Source organism: Eleutherodactylus coqui, chromosome 1 (assembly GCF_035609145.1).
Source record: "Eleutherodactylus coqui strain aEleCoq1 chromosome 1, aEleCoq1.hap1, whole genome shotgun sequence".
NCBI classification, from domain to species: domain Eukaryota; kingdom Metazoa; phylum Chordata; class Amphibia; order Anura; family Eleutherodactylidae; genus Eleutherodactylus; species Eleutherodactylus coqui.
In genome coordinates, this window is record NC_089837.1 from 126,093,064 (window position 1) to 126,113,860 (window position 20,797).

General features: G+C 45.5%; 1 protein-coding gene across 2 annotated transcripts; it reads right to left on the reverse strand.

Moving 5' to 3' along the window:
- Positions 1-704: 704 nt before the first annotated feature.
- STRIT1 (small transmembrane regulator of ion transport 1) lies at positions 705-20,287 on the reverse strand. Of its 2 annotated transcripts, none has more exons than XM_066589758.1 (3): positions 20,240-20,287; positions 1,307-1,406; positions 705-998 (listed from the first exon to the last, which is right to left on the reverse strand). In XM_066589758.1, exons 1-2 carry the CDS (start codon positions 20,265-20,267, stop codon positions 1,312-1,314), a joined length of 123 nt encoding a protein of 40 aa, XP_066445855.1. In that variant the 5' UTR covers positions 20,268-20,287; the 3' UTR covers positions 705-998; positions 1,307-1,311. The 2 variants fall into 2 exon arrangements, with proteins under 2 accessions (XP_066445855.1, XP_066445848.1); XM_066589751.1 differs by having other exon boundaries at positions 1,307-1,409.
- Between the last annotated feature and the right edge of the window lie 510 nt (positions 20,288-20,797).

The following is a 20,797-nucleotide window of genomic DNA, read 5'->3' on the forward strand; positions in this document are numbered from 1 at the left end:
GGACAACATATATTTATTAAAAATAAAATAAAAAAACATGTACTTACATCTCTGCTGCCACGCTGTTTCACTGCTGCCTTTTGTCTGCCAATCACTTTGTTTGTGTTGCCGACAGCAGTCACATGGTTGTTTGCCAATATGACTGCAGCAGGCAATAGGAGCCCTGCAATGGGATGTCATGAGTGATGTCCCGTAAATCTACTGGGACTTCTATATTGCAAGGCCATGAGATAGGTATAGGGGATGTCACCAGGCTAGAAGTTTATGGGAATGTTACGTATCTGTGGTATAAAAGAACAAATTCAGCTTTGTAAAACAGATCTTCCTTATTGAAAAAGAATGCTTAAAAATATATGCAATAAATGGCCAGCACATGCTATGGTGCCCATGCATACGCGTTTCGAAGCACAAGGCTTCTTGATCCCAGTATGGTGAGCAATGGAATTTATAAACCAAAACTGACCATTCAAATGTATTCATTAGGACAGGTTTACTGGACAATAGCGGGTTAGAAAACCTAGTGACATCACGGGGGGTTACTTACCGAGCTCCGCTGCCACGGTAAGTACATGTACTTTGGAGCAGGGGTGTCAGTAGTTTAAAAAAAAAGTCAGACAACCCCTTTAAGAAGGGATGGTATAAAAGCCCCATCTAAAGCAACCAAATTTCCATATAGCTTTTGTAGTGTTGATTGTGTTCTCTTTATTTCTAGTTTATCGTTACATATTACTGATATACAGTTTTTTTCTTTATTTTTAATACCAGTTTGTTAGCAAAACAATCAATAAAATAAGAACAAAATATATCAATTATATAATGTAAAGTTAGTGTTTTCAATATCCACATGGCATAATTTATAAAAAGCACATTTTACTATTGTTGCTATTGCTACTCTTAAAGTACAAAGCTTGGCATCTTTGTGGGAAGGTATACTGGGGACTCCGAAGAATAGGCTGCTTTCCCCATGGGTGGTTTCATTCTGACATCTGCAACTCTAGCTATAAGAAAGAAAAACATTTATTAGTCATCAAATAACATTGACATACATGGACTGAATTTACTAATGACTCAAAGCATTACATATTGCATCGACGCTGAACCTCCGCTGTGGATTTAGGCGTGCATCAACTGTTTTCAAGATCAATGCATTAGGTCCTACACAATATATAAACCACAAAGTGTGAGCCCTAGCCATACAGACAAATCACGAGTCTAAATCTATAGTATTCCTCTAATTCAGCTGTCATAAGTACATATGAGTTCGATGTGCCGCTATGATCTAAAGATGAGCTGGTAAGTAACTTACTTGTTTCATGAGAATATAACATATACCATCACTCCACAGCCAATGAACCATCCAGCAATCAGTAAAGCAGGCACCAGGTAGCGGCGATATTCAGCCATACCTGCTGAGATGAAGATAAAGCTAGGTTAAAAATCTGTATTGTATGGATTGACTCATTCAGACTCCGTTAGCACATGCTGCCTTCGTCAGCAATTTCCTCCTTAGTCATTCCTTTCCTCCAATTGCTATGACCGTTCATGCTTTAAGCATTAACAATTCCAACGACAGCCAAAAGCAGGATTAACCCTTTCCAATCAACTGTCTGACGTCTAAAGACATTATGGCAGCTCCGATGTTGGAAGACGTCCGTCGGGGTTCTCTTACTGTATATTGCAAGCTGTCAGAGCCTATCCAACGTGTCACCTCATGCAGTACTGGCTTTAGCCAGCAGATAGCGCCGTTGTATAATGGCAGAAAAAGAGTAAGCTCCCTAAGAAAACCAGGATACAAATTGGATTGGAAAGGGTTAAGACTAGAGATGAGTGAGTATACTCGCTAAAGGCAATTGCTCGAGCGAGCATTGCCTTTAGCGAGTACCTGCCTGCTCAAGACAGGAGGTTCGGGTGCCGGCACGGGGGGGGGGCGGTGAGTAGCGGCTGTCAGCAGGAGGGAGAGAGGGAGAGATATCTCCCTTCCGTTCCGCCCCTCTCGCCCCCGCAGCTCCCTGCCTGCCGCCGGTACCCTAACCCGTTTGGTTAGTTTCTGGCATTTTACATAGACAGGACAGTTAACTACACTATTCTGTCCAGCTAAAATGCTGGAAACAAATGGAAAAATTCTTAAATGGAAACCAAAACTTTAAGTCTCCACTTCACTAATGCCAGCCATTTCTATCTGGGGTTTAGTCCAAATGCCGTTTTCAGCATTTCAGACTGAACCCAGGAAAGGAAACAATACACTGATGCAAGAATGTACTGTGAACCAAACCTAGTTCTACAGCGCTACTATATTTTTGTGGTCCAAATAAAATGTGTTTTATTGCAAACTATTAATGACTATATATTTGATTTATTTATAGTTTCCATTTATTTCTTAAAGTGTAGCTAAATTTTCAAAAAACGTAAAACATGTCATAGGGACACATCAAAAGTTTTGATCAGCGGGGGTCCAGGTGCTGAAACGGCCACAGATCACTAGAGTGAAACAGTAGAAACGCTCAGCCGAGCACTGTCTCTGCTGGGTAGCTGAAGACAGCTCATTAGAATGTCTATGAGACTGTTTTCAGCTAGTCGAGTTAGCAGAGACAGTGCTCGGCATAGTGCTTTTGCTGCTTCGTCGTAGCAATCGGTGGCGGTCTCAGCTCCCAGACCCTCACTGATCAAAACTTTTAACATGTCCCTATGACATGTCATAAATGTTTTGAAAGCAGTGCTACACTTTAAAAGTTCTGCAAATGTTTTGCTGGTGCTACAGATGGAACATTATCAGAATTGTGCTGTTAAATCCCCGGGATACTCCAATATACAGTATTACATAAATATTCACAATTGTTAAAATAACCAAAGAGCCATGAAAGTAACAAAAGAGAAAAAGTCAGACTACAGAAAAAATACAAATTTGTCAGAGTCTGGCACGAAGCTCAACAGTGTGACAGGGCCACTATAATTACAACTCAAGCTGATACTTCAGAATCCTTTTGTCCTGTGGTCTGAAGTTAATTTATTTTCAGAGAAGTTTCAGTTTTTCCCAGTATTTGGCAAAGTTGTTAAAAGTAGACTTAAAAAAACGGTCCGTGCTCAGCTTACCCATACAGAATTGAGTGGTAAGGAGTGTGATCTTTATTTATACGGTCAGAAACGCTATTTTTTCTCCTTAGGGAAAGCACCTAGAAGGTGAGTGAGTGAGGAGACTTCTAAAGCCATTCATGCTCCTCTGGGTAATATGCAAATAAGGGAGATGGAACAATACCACCGCAGTCAGGGGCGTAACTATAGAGGATGCAGGGGATGCGGTTTCACCCGGGCCTTAGGGGGCCCATAAGGCCTCTCCTCTCCATATAGGGAGCCCAGTACTATGAGTAAACGATTACAGTTGGGGGCCCCGTTACAGGTTTTGCATTGGGGCCCGGGAGCTTCAAGTTACGCCTCTGACCGCAGCACCACCTATTGGAAGGCAGCATTCATTGTTCCCAGTTATTGTTACAAGGCTTGTATAAAGAGTCTAACATTGGCTTTCAGGAATGCTGTCTTCCAATAGGTGGCGCTGCAGAGGTATTGTTCCATCTCCCTTATTTGTTTTATTTCTACAGCATGCTTACTATCTAGAATAGAAGGTTGGGATTTCAGTGGTAAATGTCTTTATTGCTGCTTTATACCAAACTTAAAGGGGTTGTCTCGTGGCGAAAGCGAATTTTTTTTTTTAAATGGACCCCTGCATTACGCCCTGTGAAAAAGAAAGCATTTGTTAGTTTTTAAAAAGCACATTGCACTTACATACATCAGCGTTCTGCAGCTTCTTCATTTCTTCTTTTAAAGATGGCGTCGCTGGTCTTCTCCCACGGTGCACCGCGGGTCTTCCCATGGTGCACCGTGGAGTTTCTTCTTCTGTCTTCCGCGTTCCACTGCCGATACAGCCACCTCATTGGCTGATCGGCACCACGTGATGGAGGCGGAGCTTCGATGACGACGCGCAGACCAGCTCTCCAGCGCGCGCGGCCCCATTCACCAGGCAGAAGACCGCACAGCGCAAGCGCATCTAAAAACGCCAGAAGACAGCGAAATTAGACGGAGCCATGGAGACGTGGACGCCAGCAACGGAGCAGGTAAGTGAATAACTTCTGTATGGCTCATATTTAATGCACGATGTATATTACAAAGTGCATTAATATGGCCATACAGAAGTGTATAACCCCACTTGCTGCCGCGGGACAACCCCTTTAAAGAAGTTTATAGAAGTGATTAATAGTAAAAGTGCACATACATTAATCGGAATAGACTAGATGCACGCAGCTGAATAACAGCTCCATACAACTTTCAAGTTGCATTGATCTATAATCCTGCATCAATAGATGTCTTAGGGCTCATACTATACTTTTTTATGTCTCTTATTTCATGCAGACACAAACGGAGGTTTTTTTTCGGTATTGCAGTGCTTTCTGGATGCACTATATGACTGCCCACAGAGTGCTCACTGCTTCATAGAATGGAACCATGGAAATTCTGTCTGATAGTGTGGGAAAAGGAGCCAACTCTGTGCAAGGATACAGACGCATCCAGGTAACCGGCGGATTCTTGCATCAAGACTTCCAGATCAGCCACGAAGCAGTGCATTACCCATGGTGTGTACTGGTGGGCCGAGGATAAAGACTTTACTGCACAAGGTACCATTTAAGTACCAGCGCAGAGTACGTGCTCGATGATATTTCCTGTTCTCCGATGTTAAAGAGACTTTTTTGCTCTAATTCTTCAGTTACCAGCACTGAAAGAACTGAACTGTTATATTGTTGCCCACTGAGCCAGACTGTTAACACAACATTTGAAGTATTCACTACCTCCGGTCTCCAGATAACTTATTAATCAATAAATGTAGTTTTCCCATTTATTGCAACATGGCTGGTAAATTCACTGACCCCCCCCCCCCCCCCCCCACACACACACACACACACACACACACACACACACACACACACTAAGTCCCATGTATAACATGCTTGAATTTTATGAATCTTTAACTGTGTTTCACACTTATTCCATATATCCATAGTTCCACATTAGGGGATTACCTTGGTGAGACAAGGCACTTAGTTCTCTCTCGTAACTAAATCTTCATCATAGTTCTCCATACTCCTAGTCATACTCCATACTACTTCCTCAAAGGTACGCGGCATGGCAACATTGTGGCTTCATACACTGTAGATACCAGAGTACGATGGCCAATTTCGGAGTCCTGTGGACTCTATGCATCGTAGGTGTTACACAACATCTCCAGTACACTTTCATCTCACATACTGAGACTATTGCAGAGCGTCACTACGCTACTAATACAAAGTGTCCTGTCCCCGTCACAGAACATCTTATCTAAACATGGCATCGCTGCACTTTACTCAGTTGCACGTGCCACCCCTTCACGTACTAACATTATTAACTGGTAACCACTATGCCACAACTCCGCATCACATTTGGATTGATCTTACGCATCCTGCAGTTTTCGTTGTATTTGGGCCCTTGGCGCTGTCTGCGTCTTCAGGGACTGACTTCCTCTTGGCTTATTGTTTTCAGCCCATGATCATAGGCCCTTTTGCCAGTAACTCACATGTTCAGCATCTTTGTCTCTGGCACTACTCCCCAGCATGCGGACAGCACTTTGGTCACCGGTCTCACATGACAACTGCCACGACTCTGCAGTCCTCTGCTGCCCTGGTGCAGCATCCACTGTGCCCCTCTGTACACCACTGCACTCCCCCCTGTGTGCTGCTGGACAGAACACACCATTGCTGAGGCTGCGTCAGTGATATCTCTCTCCCAGTGACGCAGCTACATTTTCTTTAATATTGCTTGAGGTGTCCAGAACATTTATAAGGGGGAAGCAGGACCTCCCTCCCTCTTACACTGATCTACCAATCACTGCTCTTCACAGCATTGATGCACTAGCTTTGTTAGCGCTGCATCATCAAGGGTCAGAACCCCCTCCACACTTGTCTAAGGCTACAACAAAATGGCGCCTGCTGCACCCCTTTATCAGCACATTAAGTGCTCTCTCTGCCGCTGCACTCTGGCAGGGGAATGGGGCCTCTCTCATGCAGTACTCAGATGGTTAACAATCTCGTCTCTGTAATGTTGATAGAATTAAATGATTACTATATGGATAACTTATCGCGAAAACCGAACACTTAAAGGGAGGCTCTCAAACTTTAACTAGGCAACATCATTTGATTGTGTTGTAGAGGCGTCTGGTGGTCAACAAGTTCTACAGAAGCGCATAAAGAGGTCACTACATGCAAGGAGCCTCCAAGAGCCTTTTTATAGGCCAAGGGTGGAACCACTTTTAGGGCCTCAGGTGGCAAGAGCGTTCATCTAATCACACCACAACTCTAATCATTAGTATATCTCCCCAAGATGTAACTGCGTGCCAAGTTTTGCAGCAAAACAACATTTCTTTCTAGGTGTTTGATATTTTGGACAATAGTGTAATTTAGACCAAACCAAAGTCTTCATAAGTTCTCTCATCACGAATAGCGAGCATTCACTTTTTCAGTAATTTGAAGTACCGTATATACCGGCGTATAAGGCGACGGGGCGTATAAGACGACCCCCCAACTGTCACCTTATACGCCGGTATTCAGTGGAGAAAAAAAAAAAAATTCATTACTCACCTGCCCCGGCGTTCTGTCGCGCTCCGGCAGGATGTCGCTCGCTCCGGCAGGCTGTCGCTCGCTCCTCGTCCCGGCGCAGCATAGCTTTCTGAATGCGGGGCTTGAAATCCCCGCTTCCAGAAAGCTAATACACACGCCGGCAGCCATGACATCATTGAATGGCTGTGATTGGCTAAAGCACACGTGGCTACAGCCAATCACACTATTCAATGACATCATTGAATGGGTGTGATTGCTAACACGTGCGCCTTCAGCCAATCACAGCCATTCAATGCTGTCATGGCTGCCGGCGTGTGTATTAGCTTTCTGGAAGCGGGGATTTCAAGCCCCGCATTCAGAAAGCTATGCTGCGCCGGGGACGAGGAGCGAGCGACAGCCTGCCGGAGCGCGACAGAACGCCGGGGGAGGTGAGTAATGAATTTTTTTTTTTTGCACTTTTTTTTTTTTTGAATTACCGGCGTATAAGACGACCCCCGACTGCAGAGCAGATTTTTCGGGGTTCAAAAGTCGTCTTATACGCCGGTATATACGGTAGTAAGAAGCAGGCAGCAGATATCAATACAAAGAACTTTATTCCCCAAGGTCCATCACAGCGACGTTTCAACCCCACCAGGGGTCTTTGTATTGATATTTACTGCATCGTGGATGCTGCCTGCTTCTTACTACCTTTGATTGTGCTGTGCATCTGGATCCAATCTGATTGAGTGCCTGCATCCTCGCCAGATTCTGGTATATTGCTGATGTGTACTTTTTTCTTCTTCAGTAATTTGTGCTACAGTGGTTCTTCTGTGGAATCAGACATAACAATCTAGCCTTTACGCACCATGCACATCAATGAACCTTAGTTGCCTATGACCCCATCACCAGTTCCCCATTTGTCCTTCCTTGCATGAATTTTGATAAGTACTAATTGCTGCATACTGAGAATAGCCTGCAAGACCTGGTGTTTTTGAGATGTCATCTAGCCATCATATTTTGGCCCTTGTCTAAATAGCTGAGATTTTTTTGCAATGAAAGTAGGAAAGATGATCAAGCGTATCATATTCTACCCCGGGATAAGTGCCATTGTCATAGGATATGCAGTGTTATTTACTGCAGTGGCTTTAATGATATGACTGACTGGTATATGCCGTATCAGTTTGGTGTAAATTCACATAAATAACTTCATTTTACAGACCTGTGAATATTTTATTAATGATGAAAGGGCAAAAAATTAGGGGGAAAATTTTTTAAGGCCAGCATTTTAAACTTAACATCATTCTGGCAGGCTCTACAGTAGATGCAACTAATGTGCAATCCTCTTCATACATTAGACAAATCTTGAGCTGTCAATATGCCTAAAAAGAAATTTACTCCAGCTGGGGCCTGGTGTGCATTTCTGGTATACGTTACACCAGCTTCTTGTGTTAATTACACTTAAATCTTCAGATCCAAAAAAGCAGCCTACATGTTTTAAACTAAATTTATTGCTGTGAACAAGAACATTTAGTTTGAAACATGTAAGTGTGCGACTCTCCGTCCATGTGGATAAATGAAATGCAATTTTAATTGATTATAAATTAAGTAGAATATCATATTTTATCTCAAGCGCCGGAATCTGTTTTTTGGAATCTGAAGTCTCAATACCATTGGCCAATGGTTTTCTTCCCTAAACTGAGGAAATCAGATTGGGTGAATTGACATTTAATATGCACAGTGGCAAGCAAAAACTTTTTACTTTTTGTATTCTCCATACTTGAATCTGTTGGCCAGTGTGGCATGACTCCTCCTGACAAGCCACATGCACTTTTTAAAATTTGGTTCTACGTTGGAGTAAATTTAAAAAGTGGCAAATGTGGTGTTTGCAATAAAATTTGCTGCTTGTTACACCAATTTTCTTTTTTGTAATTCGACGCATGTTTTATTTAGTTTCAATTATATAGAAACATACAGTAGCCAATACAGTTGATTGAGCTAATTGTGGCACAGGAAATTGGCTATTTGTACGGAAGCAATTGTGATCCAAGTCACAGGCAAGTGAGCAGGGCCATAATTAGTCTTCATGTAGCCTAGAGCATCATTTTGAATAGACCCCCACCCGAAGTGACTTTGATCATCCAAATCATATTTACTGTACTGTATATAAAGGTGGCTAATCAGGCTATGTTCAAATGTGACATTTTGGCTAAACATTGCTAGTTACTATTTTGCATAGAAAAGAACAGTACAGTACAGAACAGCTGAAGCTAAGAGGACATCAACTTTGGTCAAAAAACCTCAGAGTATATGTTCGAAATATAGACTTCACTAACGTGCATTTCGAATATCTGTTTGAGATATCAATCATAATAACCAATGCGAATGCAAACAGTTTAATTAGTTTTTTTTTTAAGGTCTTATTCACATGACTAAGTTAGCTGCATCAAAAAATGTATTTATTCAGATGAGTGATTTTTAGGCATGCAAAAATATCACACCAGGAAGAATAGGACATTGGAAACCGAAAATGGCGACTGATTTTATACATCGTGTGAAAAGATAGGTTTTACCTAGAGATGAGCGAACGTACTCGTCCGAGCTTGATATTCGTGCGAATATTAGGGTGTTCGGGATGCTCGTTACTCTTAACGAGCACCACGCGGTGTTCCGGTTACTTTCAGTTTCCTCTCTGAGACGTTAGCGCGCTTTTCTGGCCAATTGAAAGACAGGGAAGGCATTACAACTTCCCCCTGTGACATTCAAGCCCTATACCACCCCCCTGCTGTGAGTGGCTGGGGCGATCAAATGTCACCCGAGTATAAAAGTCGGCCCCTCCCGCGGCTCGGCTCAGATGCCGTGTGAGTTAGTGAGGGAAAGTGCTGGTCTATTGGAGTTGCTGTAGGGAGAGTGTTTGTAGTGAGTGTAGGCTTCAAGAACCCCAACGGTCCTTCTTAGGGCCACATCTACGTGTGTGCAGGCTGCTGTTAGCAGTGGAAACATTTTTTTTTTTTTTCTCAAAATCGGCAGTGCAGAGCATTGAACCCGGTATTAGGGACAGAAGTGGTGCTTAGGCAGGGAGAGTGTTAGGAGTGAGTGTAGCCTTCAAGAACCTCAACGGTCCTTTCTAGGGCCAAATTTAACCGTGTGCAGTACTGTGCTGGCTGCTGTTAGCAGTGTTGCATATTTTTTTTTTTGTGTCAGTCCTAAGGTCTCCGTGTACGTGTGTGCTGCGTGGAGAACGTACAAAAATCAAACGCAACCAGCTACGGTTTACTGCAGGCTTGCACCATTGTCTTTCCTGACTGGCAAATACCTGCTCTGCCAGAGTTAATAACTCTGCTACACTAAAGTTGTGTGACACTTTTTCAGGGCCACACCACAGTTATTAAACGTATTGTTCATTGAATATCCGCAGTGGGGCCCACCCTTTGCAAATTTGCGAAAAAATTATATTTGGCCTGCCTGTGTCAGTCCTAAGGTCTCCGTGTACGTGTGTGCTGCGTGGAGAACGTACAAAAATCAGACGCAACCAGCTACGGTTTACTGCAGGCTTGCGCCATTGTCTTTCCTGACTGGCAAATACCTGCTCTGCCAGAGTTAATAACTCTGCTACACTAAAGTTGTGTGACACTTTTTCAGGGCCACACCACAGTTATTAAACGTATTGTTCATTGAATATCCGCAGTGGGGCCCTCCCTTTGCAAATTTGTGAAAAAATGATATTTGGCCTGCCTGTGTCAGTCCTAAGGTCTCCGTGTACGTGTGTGCTGCGTGGAGAACGTACAAAAATCAAACGCAACCAGCTACGGTTTACTGCAGGCTTGCGCCATTGTCTTTCCTGACTGGCAAATACCTGCTCTGCCAGAGTTAATAACTCTGCTACACTAAAGTTGTGTGACACTTTTTCAGGGCCACACCACAGTTATTAAACGTATTGTTCATTGAATATCCGCAGTGGGGCCCTCCCTTTGCAAATTTGCGAAAAAATGATATTTGGCCTGCCTGTGTCAGTCCTAAGGTCTCCGTGTACGTGTGTGCTGCGTGGAGAACGTACAAAAATCAAACGCAACCAGCTACGGTTTACTGCAGGCTTGCGCCATTGTCTTTCCTGACTGGCAAATACCTGCTCTGCCAGAGTTAATAACTCTGCTACACTAAAGTTGTGTGACACTTTTTCAGGGCCACACCACAGTTATTAAACGTATTGTTCATTGAATATCCGCAGTGGTGCCCTCCCTTTGCAAATTTGCGAAAAAATTATATTTGGCCTGCCTGTGTCAGTCCTAAGGTCTCCGTGTACGTGTGTGCTGCGTGGAGAACGTACAAAAATCAGACGCAACCAGCTACGGTTTACTGCAGGCTCGCGCCATTGTCTTTCCTGACTGGCAAATACCTGCTCTGCCAGAGTTAATAACTCTGCTACACTAAAGTTGTGTGACACTTTTTCAGGGCCACACCACAGTTATTAAACGTATTGTTCATTGAATATCCGCAGTGGGGCCCTCCCTTTGCAAATTTGCGAAAAAATGATATTTGGCCTGCCTGTGTCAGTCCTAAGGTCTCCGTGTACGTGTGTGCTGCGTGGAGAACGTACAAAAATCAAACGCAACCAGCTATGGTTTACTGCAGGCTTGCGCCATTGTCTTTCCTGACTGGCAAATACCTGCTCTGCCAGAGTTAATAACTCTGCTACACTAAAGTTGTGTGACACTTTTTCAGGGCCACACCACAGTTATTAAACGTATTGTTCATTGAATACACGCAGTGGGGCCCTCCCTTTGCAAATTTGCGAAAAAATTATATTTTGCCTTCCTGTGTCAGTCCTAAGGTCTCCGTGTACGTGTGTGCTGCGTGGAGAACGTACAAAAATCAAACGCAACCAGCTACGGTTTACTGCAGGCTTGCGCCATTGTCTTTCCTGACTGGCAAATACCTGCTCTGCCAGAGTTAATAACTCTGCTACACTAAAGTTGTGTGACACTTTTTCAGGGCCACACCACAGTTATTAAACGTATTGTTCATTGAATATCCGCAGTGGGGCCCTCCCTTTGCAAATTTGCGAAAAAATTATATTTGGCCTGCAGGCTTGCGCCAATTTATTTCCTGCCTGGGAAATCAAATCACTGGTAATACAGCATGCTGAGGGGTAGGGGTAGGCCTAGAGGACGTGGACGCGGCCGAGGACGCGGAGGGCCAAGTCAGGGTGTGGGCACAGGCCGAGCTCCTGATCCAGGTGTGTCGCAGCCGACTGCTGCGCGATTAGGAGAGAGGCACGTTTCTGGCGTCCCCACATTCATTGCCCAATTAATGGGTCCACGCGGGAGACCTTTATTAGAAAATGAGCAGTGTGAGCAGGTCCTGTCCTGGATGGCAGAAAGTGCTTCGAGCAAGCTATCATCCACCCAGAGTTCTGCGCCGTCCAGTGCTGCAAATCCGAATCCTCTGTCTGCTGCTCCTCCTTCCTCCCAGCCTCCTCACTCCACTACAATGACACATGCTCAGGAGCGGGAAGACTCCCAGGAACTTTTCTCGGGCCCCTGCTCAGATTGGGCACCAGTGGTTCCTCTACCACCAGAGGAGTTTATCGTCACTGATGCCCAACCATTGGAAAGTTCCCGGGGTCCGGGGGATGAGGCTGGGGACTTCCGGCAACTGTCTCAAGACCTTTCAGTGGGTGAGGAGGACGATGACGATGAGACACAGTTGTCTTGCAGTGAGGTAGTAGTAAGGGCAGTAAGTCCGATGGAGCAGCGCACAGAGGATTCGGAGGAAGAGCAGCAGGACGATGAGGTGACTGACCCCACCTGGTGTGCAACACCTACACAGGACAGGTCTTCAGAGGGGGAGGCACGGGCAGCAGCAGGGCAGGTTGCAAGAGGCAGTGCGGTGGCCAGGGGTAGAGGCAGGGCCAGACCGAATAATCCACCAACTGTTTCCCAAAGCGCCCCCTCGCGCCATGCCACCCTGCAGAGGCCGAGGTGCTCTAAGGTCTGGCAGTTTTTCACAGAGACGCCTGACGACCGACGAACAGTGGTGTGCAACCTTTGTCGCGCCAAGATCAGCCGGGGAGCCACCAGCAACAGCCTCACCACCACCAGCATGCGCAGACATATGATGGCCAAGCACCCCACAAGGTGGGACGAAGGCCGTTCACCGCCTCCGGTTTGCACCGCTGCCTCTCCCCCTGTGCCCCAACCTGCCACTGAGATACAACCCCCCTCTCAGGACACAGGCACGACCGTCTCATGGCCTGCACCCACACCCTCACCTCCGCTGTCCTCGGCCCAATCCAGCAATGTCTCGCACCGCACAGTCCAGCCGTCGCTAGCGCAAGTCTTTGAGCGGAAGCGCAAGTACGCCGCCACGCACCCGCACGCTCAATCGTTAACCGTCCACATAGCCAAATTTATCAGCCTTGAGATGCTGCCGTATAGGGTTGTGGAAACGGAGTCCTTAAAGCTATGATGGCGGCGGCGGCCCCGCGCTACTCAGTTCCCAGTCGCCACTACTTTTCCCGATGTGCCGTCCCAGCCCTGCACGACCACGTCTCCCGCAACATTGTACGCGCCCTCACCAATGCGGTTAGTGGCAAGGTCCACTTAACTACGGACACGTGGACAAGCACAGGCGGGCAGGGCCACTACATCTCCCTGTCGGCACATTGGGTGAATTTAGTGGAGGCTGGGACAGAGTCAGAGCCTGGAACCGCTCACGTCCTACCCACCCCCAGAATTGCGGGCCCCAGCTCGGTGGTGGTATGTTCGGCGGTGTATGCTTCTTCCACTAAAGCACCCTCCTCCTCCTCCTCCTCCTCAACCTCTGTCTCGCAATCTAGATGTGTCAGCAGCAGCAGGACGTCGCCAGCAGTCGGTGTCGCGCGGCGTTGCAGCACAGCGGTGGGCAAGCGTCAGCAGGCCGTGCTGAAACTACTCAGCTTAGGAGATAGGAGGCACACGGCCCACGAACTGCTGCAGGGTCTGACAGAGCAGACCGACCGTTGGCTTGCGCCGCTGAGCCTCCAACCGGGCATGGTCGTGTGTGACAACGGCCGTAACCTGGTGGCGGCTCTGCAGCTCGGCAGCTCGGCAGTGCAACAGTCTTTAAGGGCCTGGACAGCTTTATGGCTCCCCACCAAGACTGTGTCACCGCTCCCCAGTCAAGGCTGAGTCGGCGGGAGCACTGTAAAAGGATGGTGAGGGAGTACGTAGCGGATCGCACGACCGTCCTCCGTGACGCCTCTGCCACCTACAACTACTGGGTGTCGAAGCTGGACACGTGGCCTGAACTCGCGCTGTATGCCCTGGAGGTGCTTGCTTGTCCTGCGGCTAGCGTCTTGTCGGAGAGGGTGTTTAGTGCGGCTGGGGGAATCATCACAGATAAGCGTACCCGCCTGTCAACCGACAGTGCCGACAGGCTAACACTCATCAAGATGAACAAAGCCTGGATTTCCCCAGACTTCTCTTCTCCACCAGCGGACAGCAGCGATACGTAAGCAATACGTAGGCTGCACCCGCGGATGGAAGCTACGTTCTCTCTCACCATCCAAAACGGGGACATTTCTGCTTCATCAATCTGTGTCTAATATTCCTGCTCCTCCTCCTGAAACCTCACGTAATCACGCTGAACGGGCAATTTTTCTTAGGGCCACAAGGCTCACTCATCTAATTTTTTGAAACAATTTTTATATGTTTCAATGCTCTTAAAAGCGTTGAAACTTTAACTTGAACCAATTTTTCGTTAAACTGGGCTGCCTCCAGGCCTAGTTACCACTTAAGCCACATTAACCAAAGCGATTAATGGGTTTCACCTGCCATCTTGGTTGGGCATGGCCAATTTTTACTGAGGTACATTAGTACTGTTGGTACACCAATTTTTTGGGGCCCTCACCTACAGTGTAATCATAGCAATTTGTATGTTCTTCGCCTGCACTCATGGTACAGAAGTGTGTGTGGGGTTGGCCTACACTTTAGCTACATAAATGTAACTTGGGCCTTGGCTATACTGCAGCTACTGAAATGGAACTAAGACTGCGCTCCCACTATACTGCTGCTTCGGAATTGTTACTGGGGCCTGTCTTGAGTGCTACTATTGCTGACATGGAACGAAGACTGCGCTCCCGCTGTACTGCTGCTTCGGAATTGTTACTGGGGCCTGTCTTGAGTGCTACTATTGCTGACATGGAACGAAGACTGCGCTCCCGCTATACTGCTGCTTCGGAATTGTTACTGGGGCTTGTCTTGAGTGCTACTATTGCTGACATGGAACGAAGACTGCGCTCCCGCTATACTGCTGCTTCGGAATTGTTACTGGGGCCTGTCTTGAGTGCTACTATTGCTGACATGGAACGAAGACTGCGCTCCCGCTATACTGCTGCTTCGGAATTGTTACTGGGGCCTGTCTTGAGTGCTACTATTGCTGACATGGAACGAAGACTGCGCTCCCGCTATAATGCTGCTAGTGGTATGTTAGTGGGGCCTGTCCTAATGCTACGGCTGAAATGTTACGAATTATGGGCTCTGCCTATACCGCTGCTAATGGTATGTCTCTGTGGTGTGGAAACAGAGGCTTCCCAAAGACATGATGGCGGCGAGGCCATTTCCCACCAACGCGGTTACTGTTAAGGTGCATATAACCACGGACACGTGGAGAGGACACGTAGTGCCTCAAAAACATCCCCCTCCTCCTCCAACAGGGAAAACATTCTTGGCAAATGCCTTTGCATTGGTTCGTCTGGTGGCAGTCCAAGAATTTCACCTTTACCGACACTACAAGAGAGCCCCCCCACCATCCCCCCGCCACGGCCCACTTAATCCTGGCCACATTCCGAAAGCCAACAAAATAAAACCGCGCTACTAGGTCCGCAGTCACCACCACATTACCACCAACGCGGTTACTGTTAAGGTGCATATAACCACGGACACGTGGAGAGGACACGTAGTGCCTCAAAAACATCCCCCTCCTCCTCCAACAGGGAAAACATTCTTGGCAAATGCCTTTGCATTGGTTCGTCTGGTGGCAGTCCAAGAATTTCACCTTTACCGACACTACAAGAGAGCCCCCCCACCATCCCCCCGCCACGGCCCACTTAATCCTGGCCACATTCCGAAAGCCAACAAAATAAAACCGCGCTACTAGGTCCGCAGTCACCACCACATTACCACCAACGCGGTTACTGTTAAGGTGCATATAACCACGGACACGTGGAGAGGACACGTAGTGCCTCAAAAACATCCCCCTCCTCCTCCAACAGGGAAAACATTCTTGGCAAATGCCTTTGCATTGGTTCGTCTGGTGGCAGTCCAAGAATTTCACCTTTACCGACACTACAAGAGAGCCCCCCCACCATCCCCCCGCCACGGCCCACTTAATCCTGGCCACATTCCGAAAACCAACAAAATAAAACCGCGCTACTAGGTCCGCAGTCACCACCACATTACCACCAACGCGGGTGGTATGCAGACACCTTGACAGAATGAATAGTGTGTGGCACATAGGTTCCCCATTGCTATGCCCACGTGTGCAGCTCCTGATGGCGGTGGCACAGGATTGGATTTCTCATTGCTTCTGTACAGCATTGTGGGCTATCGCCCCGCCCCTTTTAAAGAGGGTCGCTGCCTAGCCGTGCCAACCCCTCTGCAGTGTGTGCCTGCGGTTCCTCCTCATGGCAGACGCACTTCTAAATAGACATGAGGGTGGTGTGGCATAAGGGCAGCTGAAGGCTGCGCAGGGACACTTTGGTGTGCGCTGTGGGGGGGAGGGGGGACGGTTGGTCAGCATGTAACCCAGGAGAAGTGGCAGCGGAGTGTCATCCAGGCAGTGATTGTACTTTGTTGTAGCTAGTGTGGTGCTTAGCAAAGGTATGCCATGCTAATGAGGGCTTTTCAGAAGTAAAAGTTTTTGGGAGGGGGGGGGCCCCACTCTTGCCGCTATTGTGGCTTAATAGTGGGACCTGTGAACTTGAGATGCAGCCCAACACGTAGCCCCTCGCCTGCCCTATCCGTTGCTGTGTCGTTCCCATCATTTTCTTGAATTGCCCAGATTTTCACACATGAAAACCTTAGCGAGCATCGGCGAAATACAAAAATGCTCGGGTCGCCCATTGACTTCAATGGGGTTCGTTATTCGAAACGAACCCTCGAGCATCGCGAAAAGTTCGTTCCGAGTAACGAGCACCCGAGCATTTTGGTGCTCGCTCATCTCTAGTTTTACCTTATCTTTTGCCGAGATACGTTGGAATTTCCCATAGACTTCTATGTAAGCAGAAAAAAAAGGGAGGGGGAAGGAGTTTATCAGCGCCCAACGCTGGGAAAAGAAGACAGCTGACTCTATGTAATCATTAGTAGTCATTCCGAGGATTTCTGCCAACCGAGCTCTTTCCATTCTGCAGAGTATATTTTCGCCGATATGCCATAGTTACCCATGTGAATGGATGAGAAAACACTAATTAACATTAGGACTTGTTTGCGCTATTTTTCTTTCATGTGATTTTTAGCCGCGATTGGCCGAGTGTAAAAACACATACGGTTCTGTGAAAGAGGCCACGGGAAAAGTGAGCTTTTATCAGACAGATCCAATCATATTCTGTGCAAACATTTTTTTGTATCGGTCTTTCGCTGACTCCCAATATAAAACTTGAGTATATCATTACACGTAGACTTTGTTTGTGGTGTCCTGTAGTTTTAAAAAGTTCACAAGCTTTTATTTTTCTACACAGTCAAAAAAGGTATCCATTTGTAAACCTGCCACCGCTATGGCATAAGGACACAATTTAGGTAAATGTCTGTCCAAAATGGGGTTTTAGTGTGGTTTCACACATAGCATTTTTAAGGAAAACACCTTTTTTTGTTGCGTTGTTCCTTTGTCAGGTTGTGCTGCTGGGACCTGCAGTTCAATGAGTTTCCAGGAGCACACTTCCACAGGTGTGGGATAATTGAGCTGGCTGGGTGTGGTGTTCTCCAGCCAGCCAATCACCACTGGTTTGCTGTACATAAATAAAAGCCCCTCTGGCTAGAGGTTGCTGGTTTCCTCAGTTCCCCCACAATACCCTTGTGTTTGTATTCATGCATGTTCTGTAGGTGTGAACAGTGACATGTTCTGTGTGTCTGTGCAGTTTGCCAGACATGAGATGAACAGTTCTGTTCAGAGTGTATTGGCTTGAACAGCGACGTGTCTGTGCAGTTGGCCATGCATGTGGTGTGAACAGTCCTGTTCTGTGTGGTATGCATTCCCTTGTGTGTGTGGTGTGAACTCTGTCCTGTTCTGCTTGGATCGTTTTCCATCTAGGATGAGCCAGGCCTAATGGGGTAAGTTGTCTGGTTAGAATAGGGTTCCATGAGACAATGAGGACCCTTATCACGGGCTCATGGGCTTAAGTAGATTAGCCAAAATACAAACCAATACCTTATACGTACTGTAGCAATTCCATCTGTTTATGCATGCAGGTATACCAAGTGAGTGTTTGGGGTGTTTGCCAGTTGCTGTGTCATGTCTGCTTGTGAGTTCACAGTTCACTTTCTATTGGTGTTTAGCGTGTGTGCAGTTGCGTGAGTATCTTGTTTGGACGTAACACCCTGGCATTTTTAGCCACTTTTTTCTTTAGAAAAAAGCTGTGGCCAGCAGATGTTTTCTGTCAGTCAATAGGAAATTATGACATGAGCTATAAACAATGGACTTTGGTGCAGGTTTTTGTTTTGTTTATGCACTTTGTGGTTTTGTCACTTAACTTTTGTCACAAACAGCATCTTCAAAGTATGGTTTTTGTGTTTTTTTTAACATGTTTTTCCATAGAGCTTTCTATAGTCAAAAATCAACACTTAAAAAAAACACAAAATTCATTTCATTTTTGCAAGCCCAAAAAAGTGAATGCGAAGGAAACCTTATAATGGTTTTATTAATAATGAAAAAATTAAAGGAATTGAAGGTGTTTTCTAACATGTCAATCTGCTTTAATTTTCTTGTCATACGAGTAAACCGGAATTGGATTTGTTAGTGGGAATTATCAACACTTCCAATAATTATTTCCTCTAGTTTTGAAACACTGATTCCATTGTGCTCAACCTGTGAGCTTTAGACCTCATTCAGAAAGATGCATTTAACCATGCATATTCTGTAAGTAAAATCCAGTTAGATTCAATACAATAATGGTGAGGGGTGGAATTCATATCCAGAATATAGACCGTTAAACTCAGATACAATATACCCATCTATTGGTTACCCATCTGGTGATTTTTTTTAATCTAATATGTATGGTGGCCGCATTATTTTATTTCATTGCAGAAATTCCAACATTGCTTAGGGATTTCATAAGATTAGCTCTCTGTGTCGTGTTTTCTTAAGTCCATGCATGTTTGGCTGTGATAGGGCTATGTGATACATGATATTCCGCTATGTGACACATGACATTTCATACATGATTCCACTATCAATATTTACTGCACAGTTACGAAGCATTCGCACGAGTTCAACCTGAACACTACAGGTAATAAAATGCTGGGTCACTGTTATGGTCGGTTTACATGGGACAATTATAGGGCCCTAGAGCTCCTCTTTCACCCAACAATTGGACCTTGTGCAAGGACCAACCATCAGCCAACAAACGAGCAAGCACTCATTCGTCAGCTAGTTGGCTTTTTTAGGCAAGTATAAAAATGTTCACTGCTCAGCTGCACATCTCCCCTTGTAAATGGGGAGATGTCAGCCAATCAGCGACAGATGTATGGGAATGTACAATTGTGTTAAAGATTGGTCGTTCTCTTAGAGCAAAAAATCTGCCATGTATACGGTAGTAATGAGCACTGACCAACATGCTCATTGTCAGTCAGTGGACATTAACGTGCCCATTAAAAGGATTATTAGGCTCTGCTCTTGGAAGATACTGGAGAGCCAGATTATATGCATAGAGTATTACAGGCAACATTCACAAGAAATAAGTATGTAACTCTAGCTTTCCTTCAAAGAAATAAAACTGTCTCTCTAGTGGCAAATCTACGTAGCGACCCGTAAGTCCACATGTGACCCGTTCTTTCTTTCAGAGGAGAGATATTAGGCTCTGTTCACACTGCCATCAGAAGTTTTGTTCTCAACCTCCATAGACAGTTCTTCGTTCTGCCACATTAAACAGCAAAAATAACATAGCATGCAACACTTTTCTTGCTGTCAAAATGAAGGACCCCACAATGGAACTCAACAACTCAAGGGTGTCTTAGGGATCCAGGTTACAACGAATCATGCACTGCATCATGGCTTTCCTTATAAATGTAGATATGAACAAGGCCCTATATGACATAGTACTTTCTATGTACTATATAGTTGCAGTGATGTGGTATTACTCTATCAGCATGGTATACGTGCACCCAGTTCAGATAGTAGTCAGCAGCATCCTGAAGTCATAATCTAATAAAATGTAAAATAAAAGGCTTAAGTGTGTGCTCAGTCAATAACAAGAATTTCTGTTGAACACATCCAAAAATCAGATATTTTGTATAACAGCATGGAGGTTAGTAAGAGCTGGAATTTTGTACTTCACTTTTTAACATGTCTCCTTTCTAAACATAATTGCAATAAAATTTTTAAAAAATCTTTTCCAACAATTGCTAAATCCAGATTTACCAAATGATTTCTCCTACCTGTGCCAGTCATTGTTTTCTCCCCCATGTATATTGCTGAGTGATACAATGTCCTCTAACTGTTCTTTCTACGCAGGTTAAGGGCTTTAAATAGAGCCTATGCTGGAATGTATGGCAGCTGTTGGCACAGGCAGTGCCAGTCCACTTGCACAGTTAATATTGAAAGTTAAGAGGTGTGTTTGGTTTTTACTTTTGACACAGGATTATCACCTACCAAAGAAAGCAACATTCTCATTCTGTATGTAACAATATAGATCTGAAACATTCTAATCTGTTCTATGGCTATTAATAACCATTGTGAAGTGCCAGAACTGTATGTAATGTCAATATCTTTGCCACATCGTAGGATATGTTGGCATATTAAGACCAATTTAATTCAAAGCTATACCCACAATGCCACCACTGGGAAGTTAAACAATTACGTGGCTCACATTTACCGTCTGTTGTGCAAACGTGACTGGTCCTCCAAAGTCCTCTGAAGGACGCTCTTTATAGCCACTCTCTACCCTGGCTAATAGATGAGGGCCCTGAATGTTCATCGCCATGTATTAAGTCAGA

Bases quoted from the DNA above. Each gene is read 5' to 3' on its own strand.
- STRIT1 (XM_066589751.1), bottom strand. From the start codon at position 20,267: ATGGGGGAGAAAACAATGACTGGCACAG. The intron at 1,410-20,239 runs GTAGGAGAAATC...TCTTCATCTCAG, and splicing joins GAAAACAATGACTGGCACAG to CAGGTATGGCTGAATATCGC.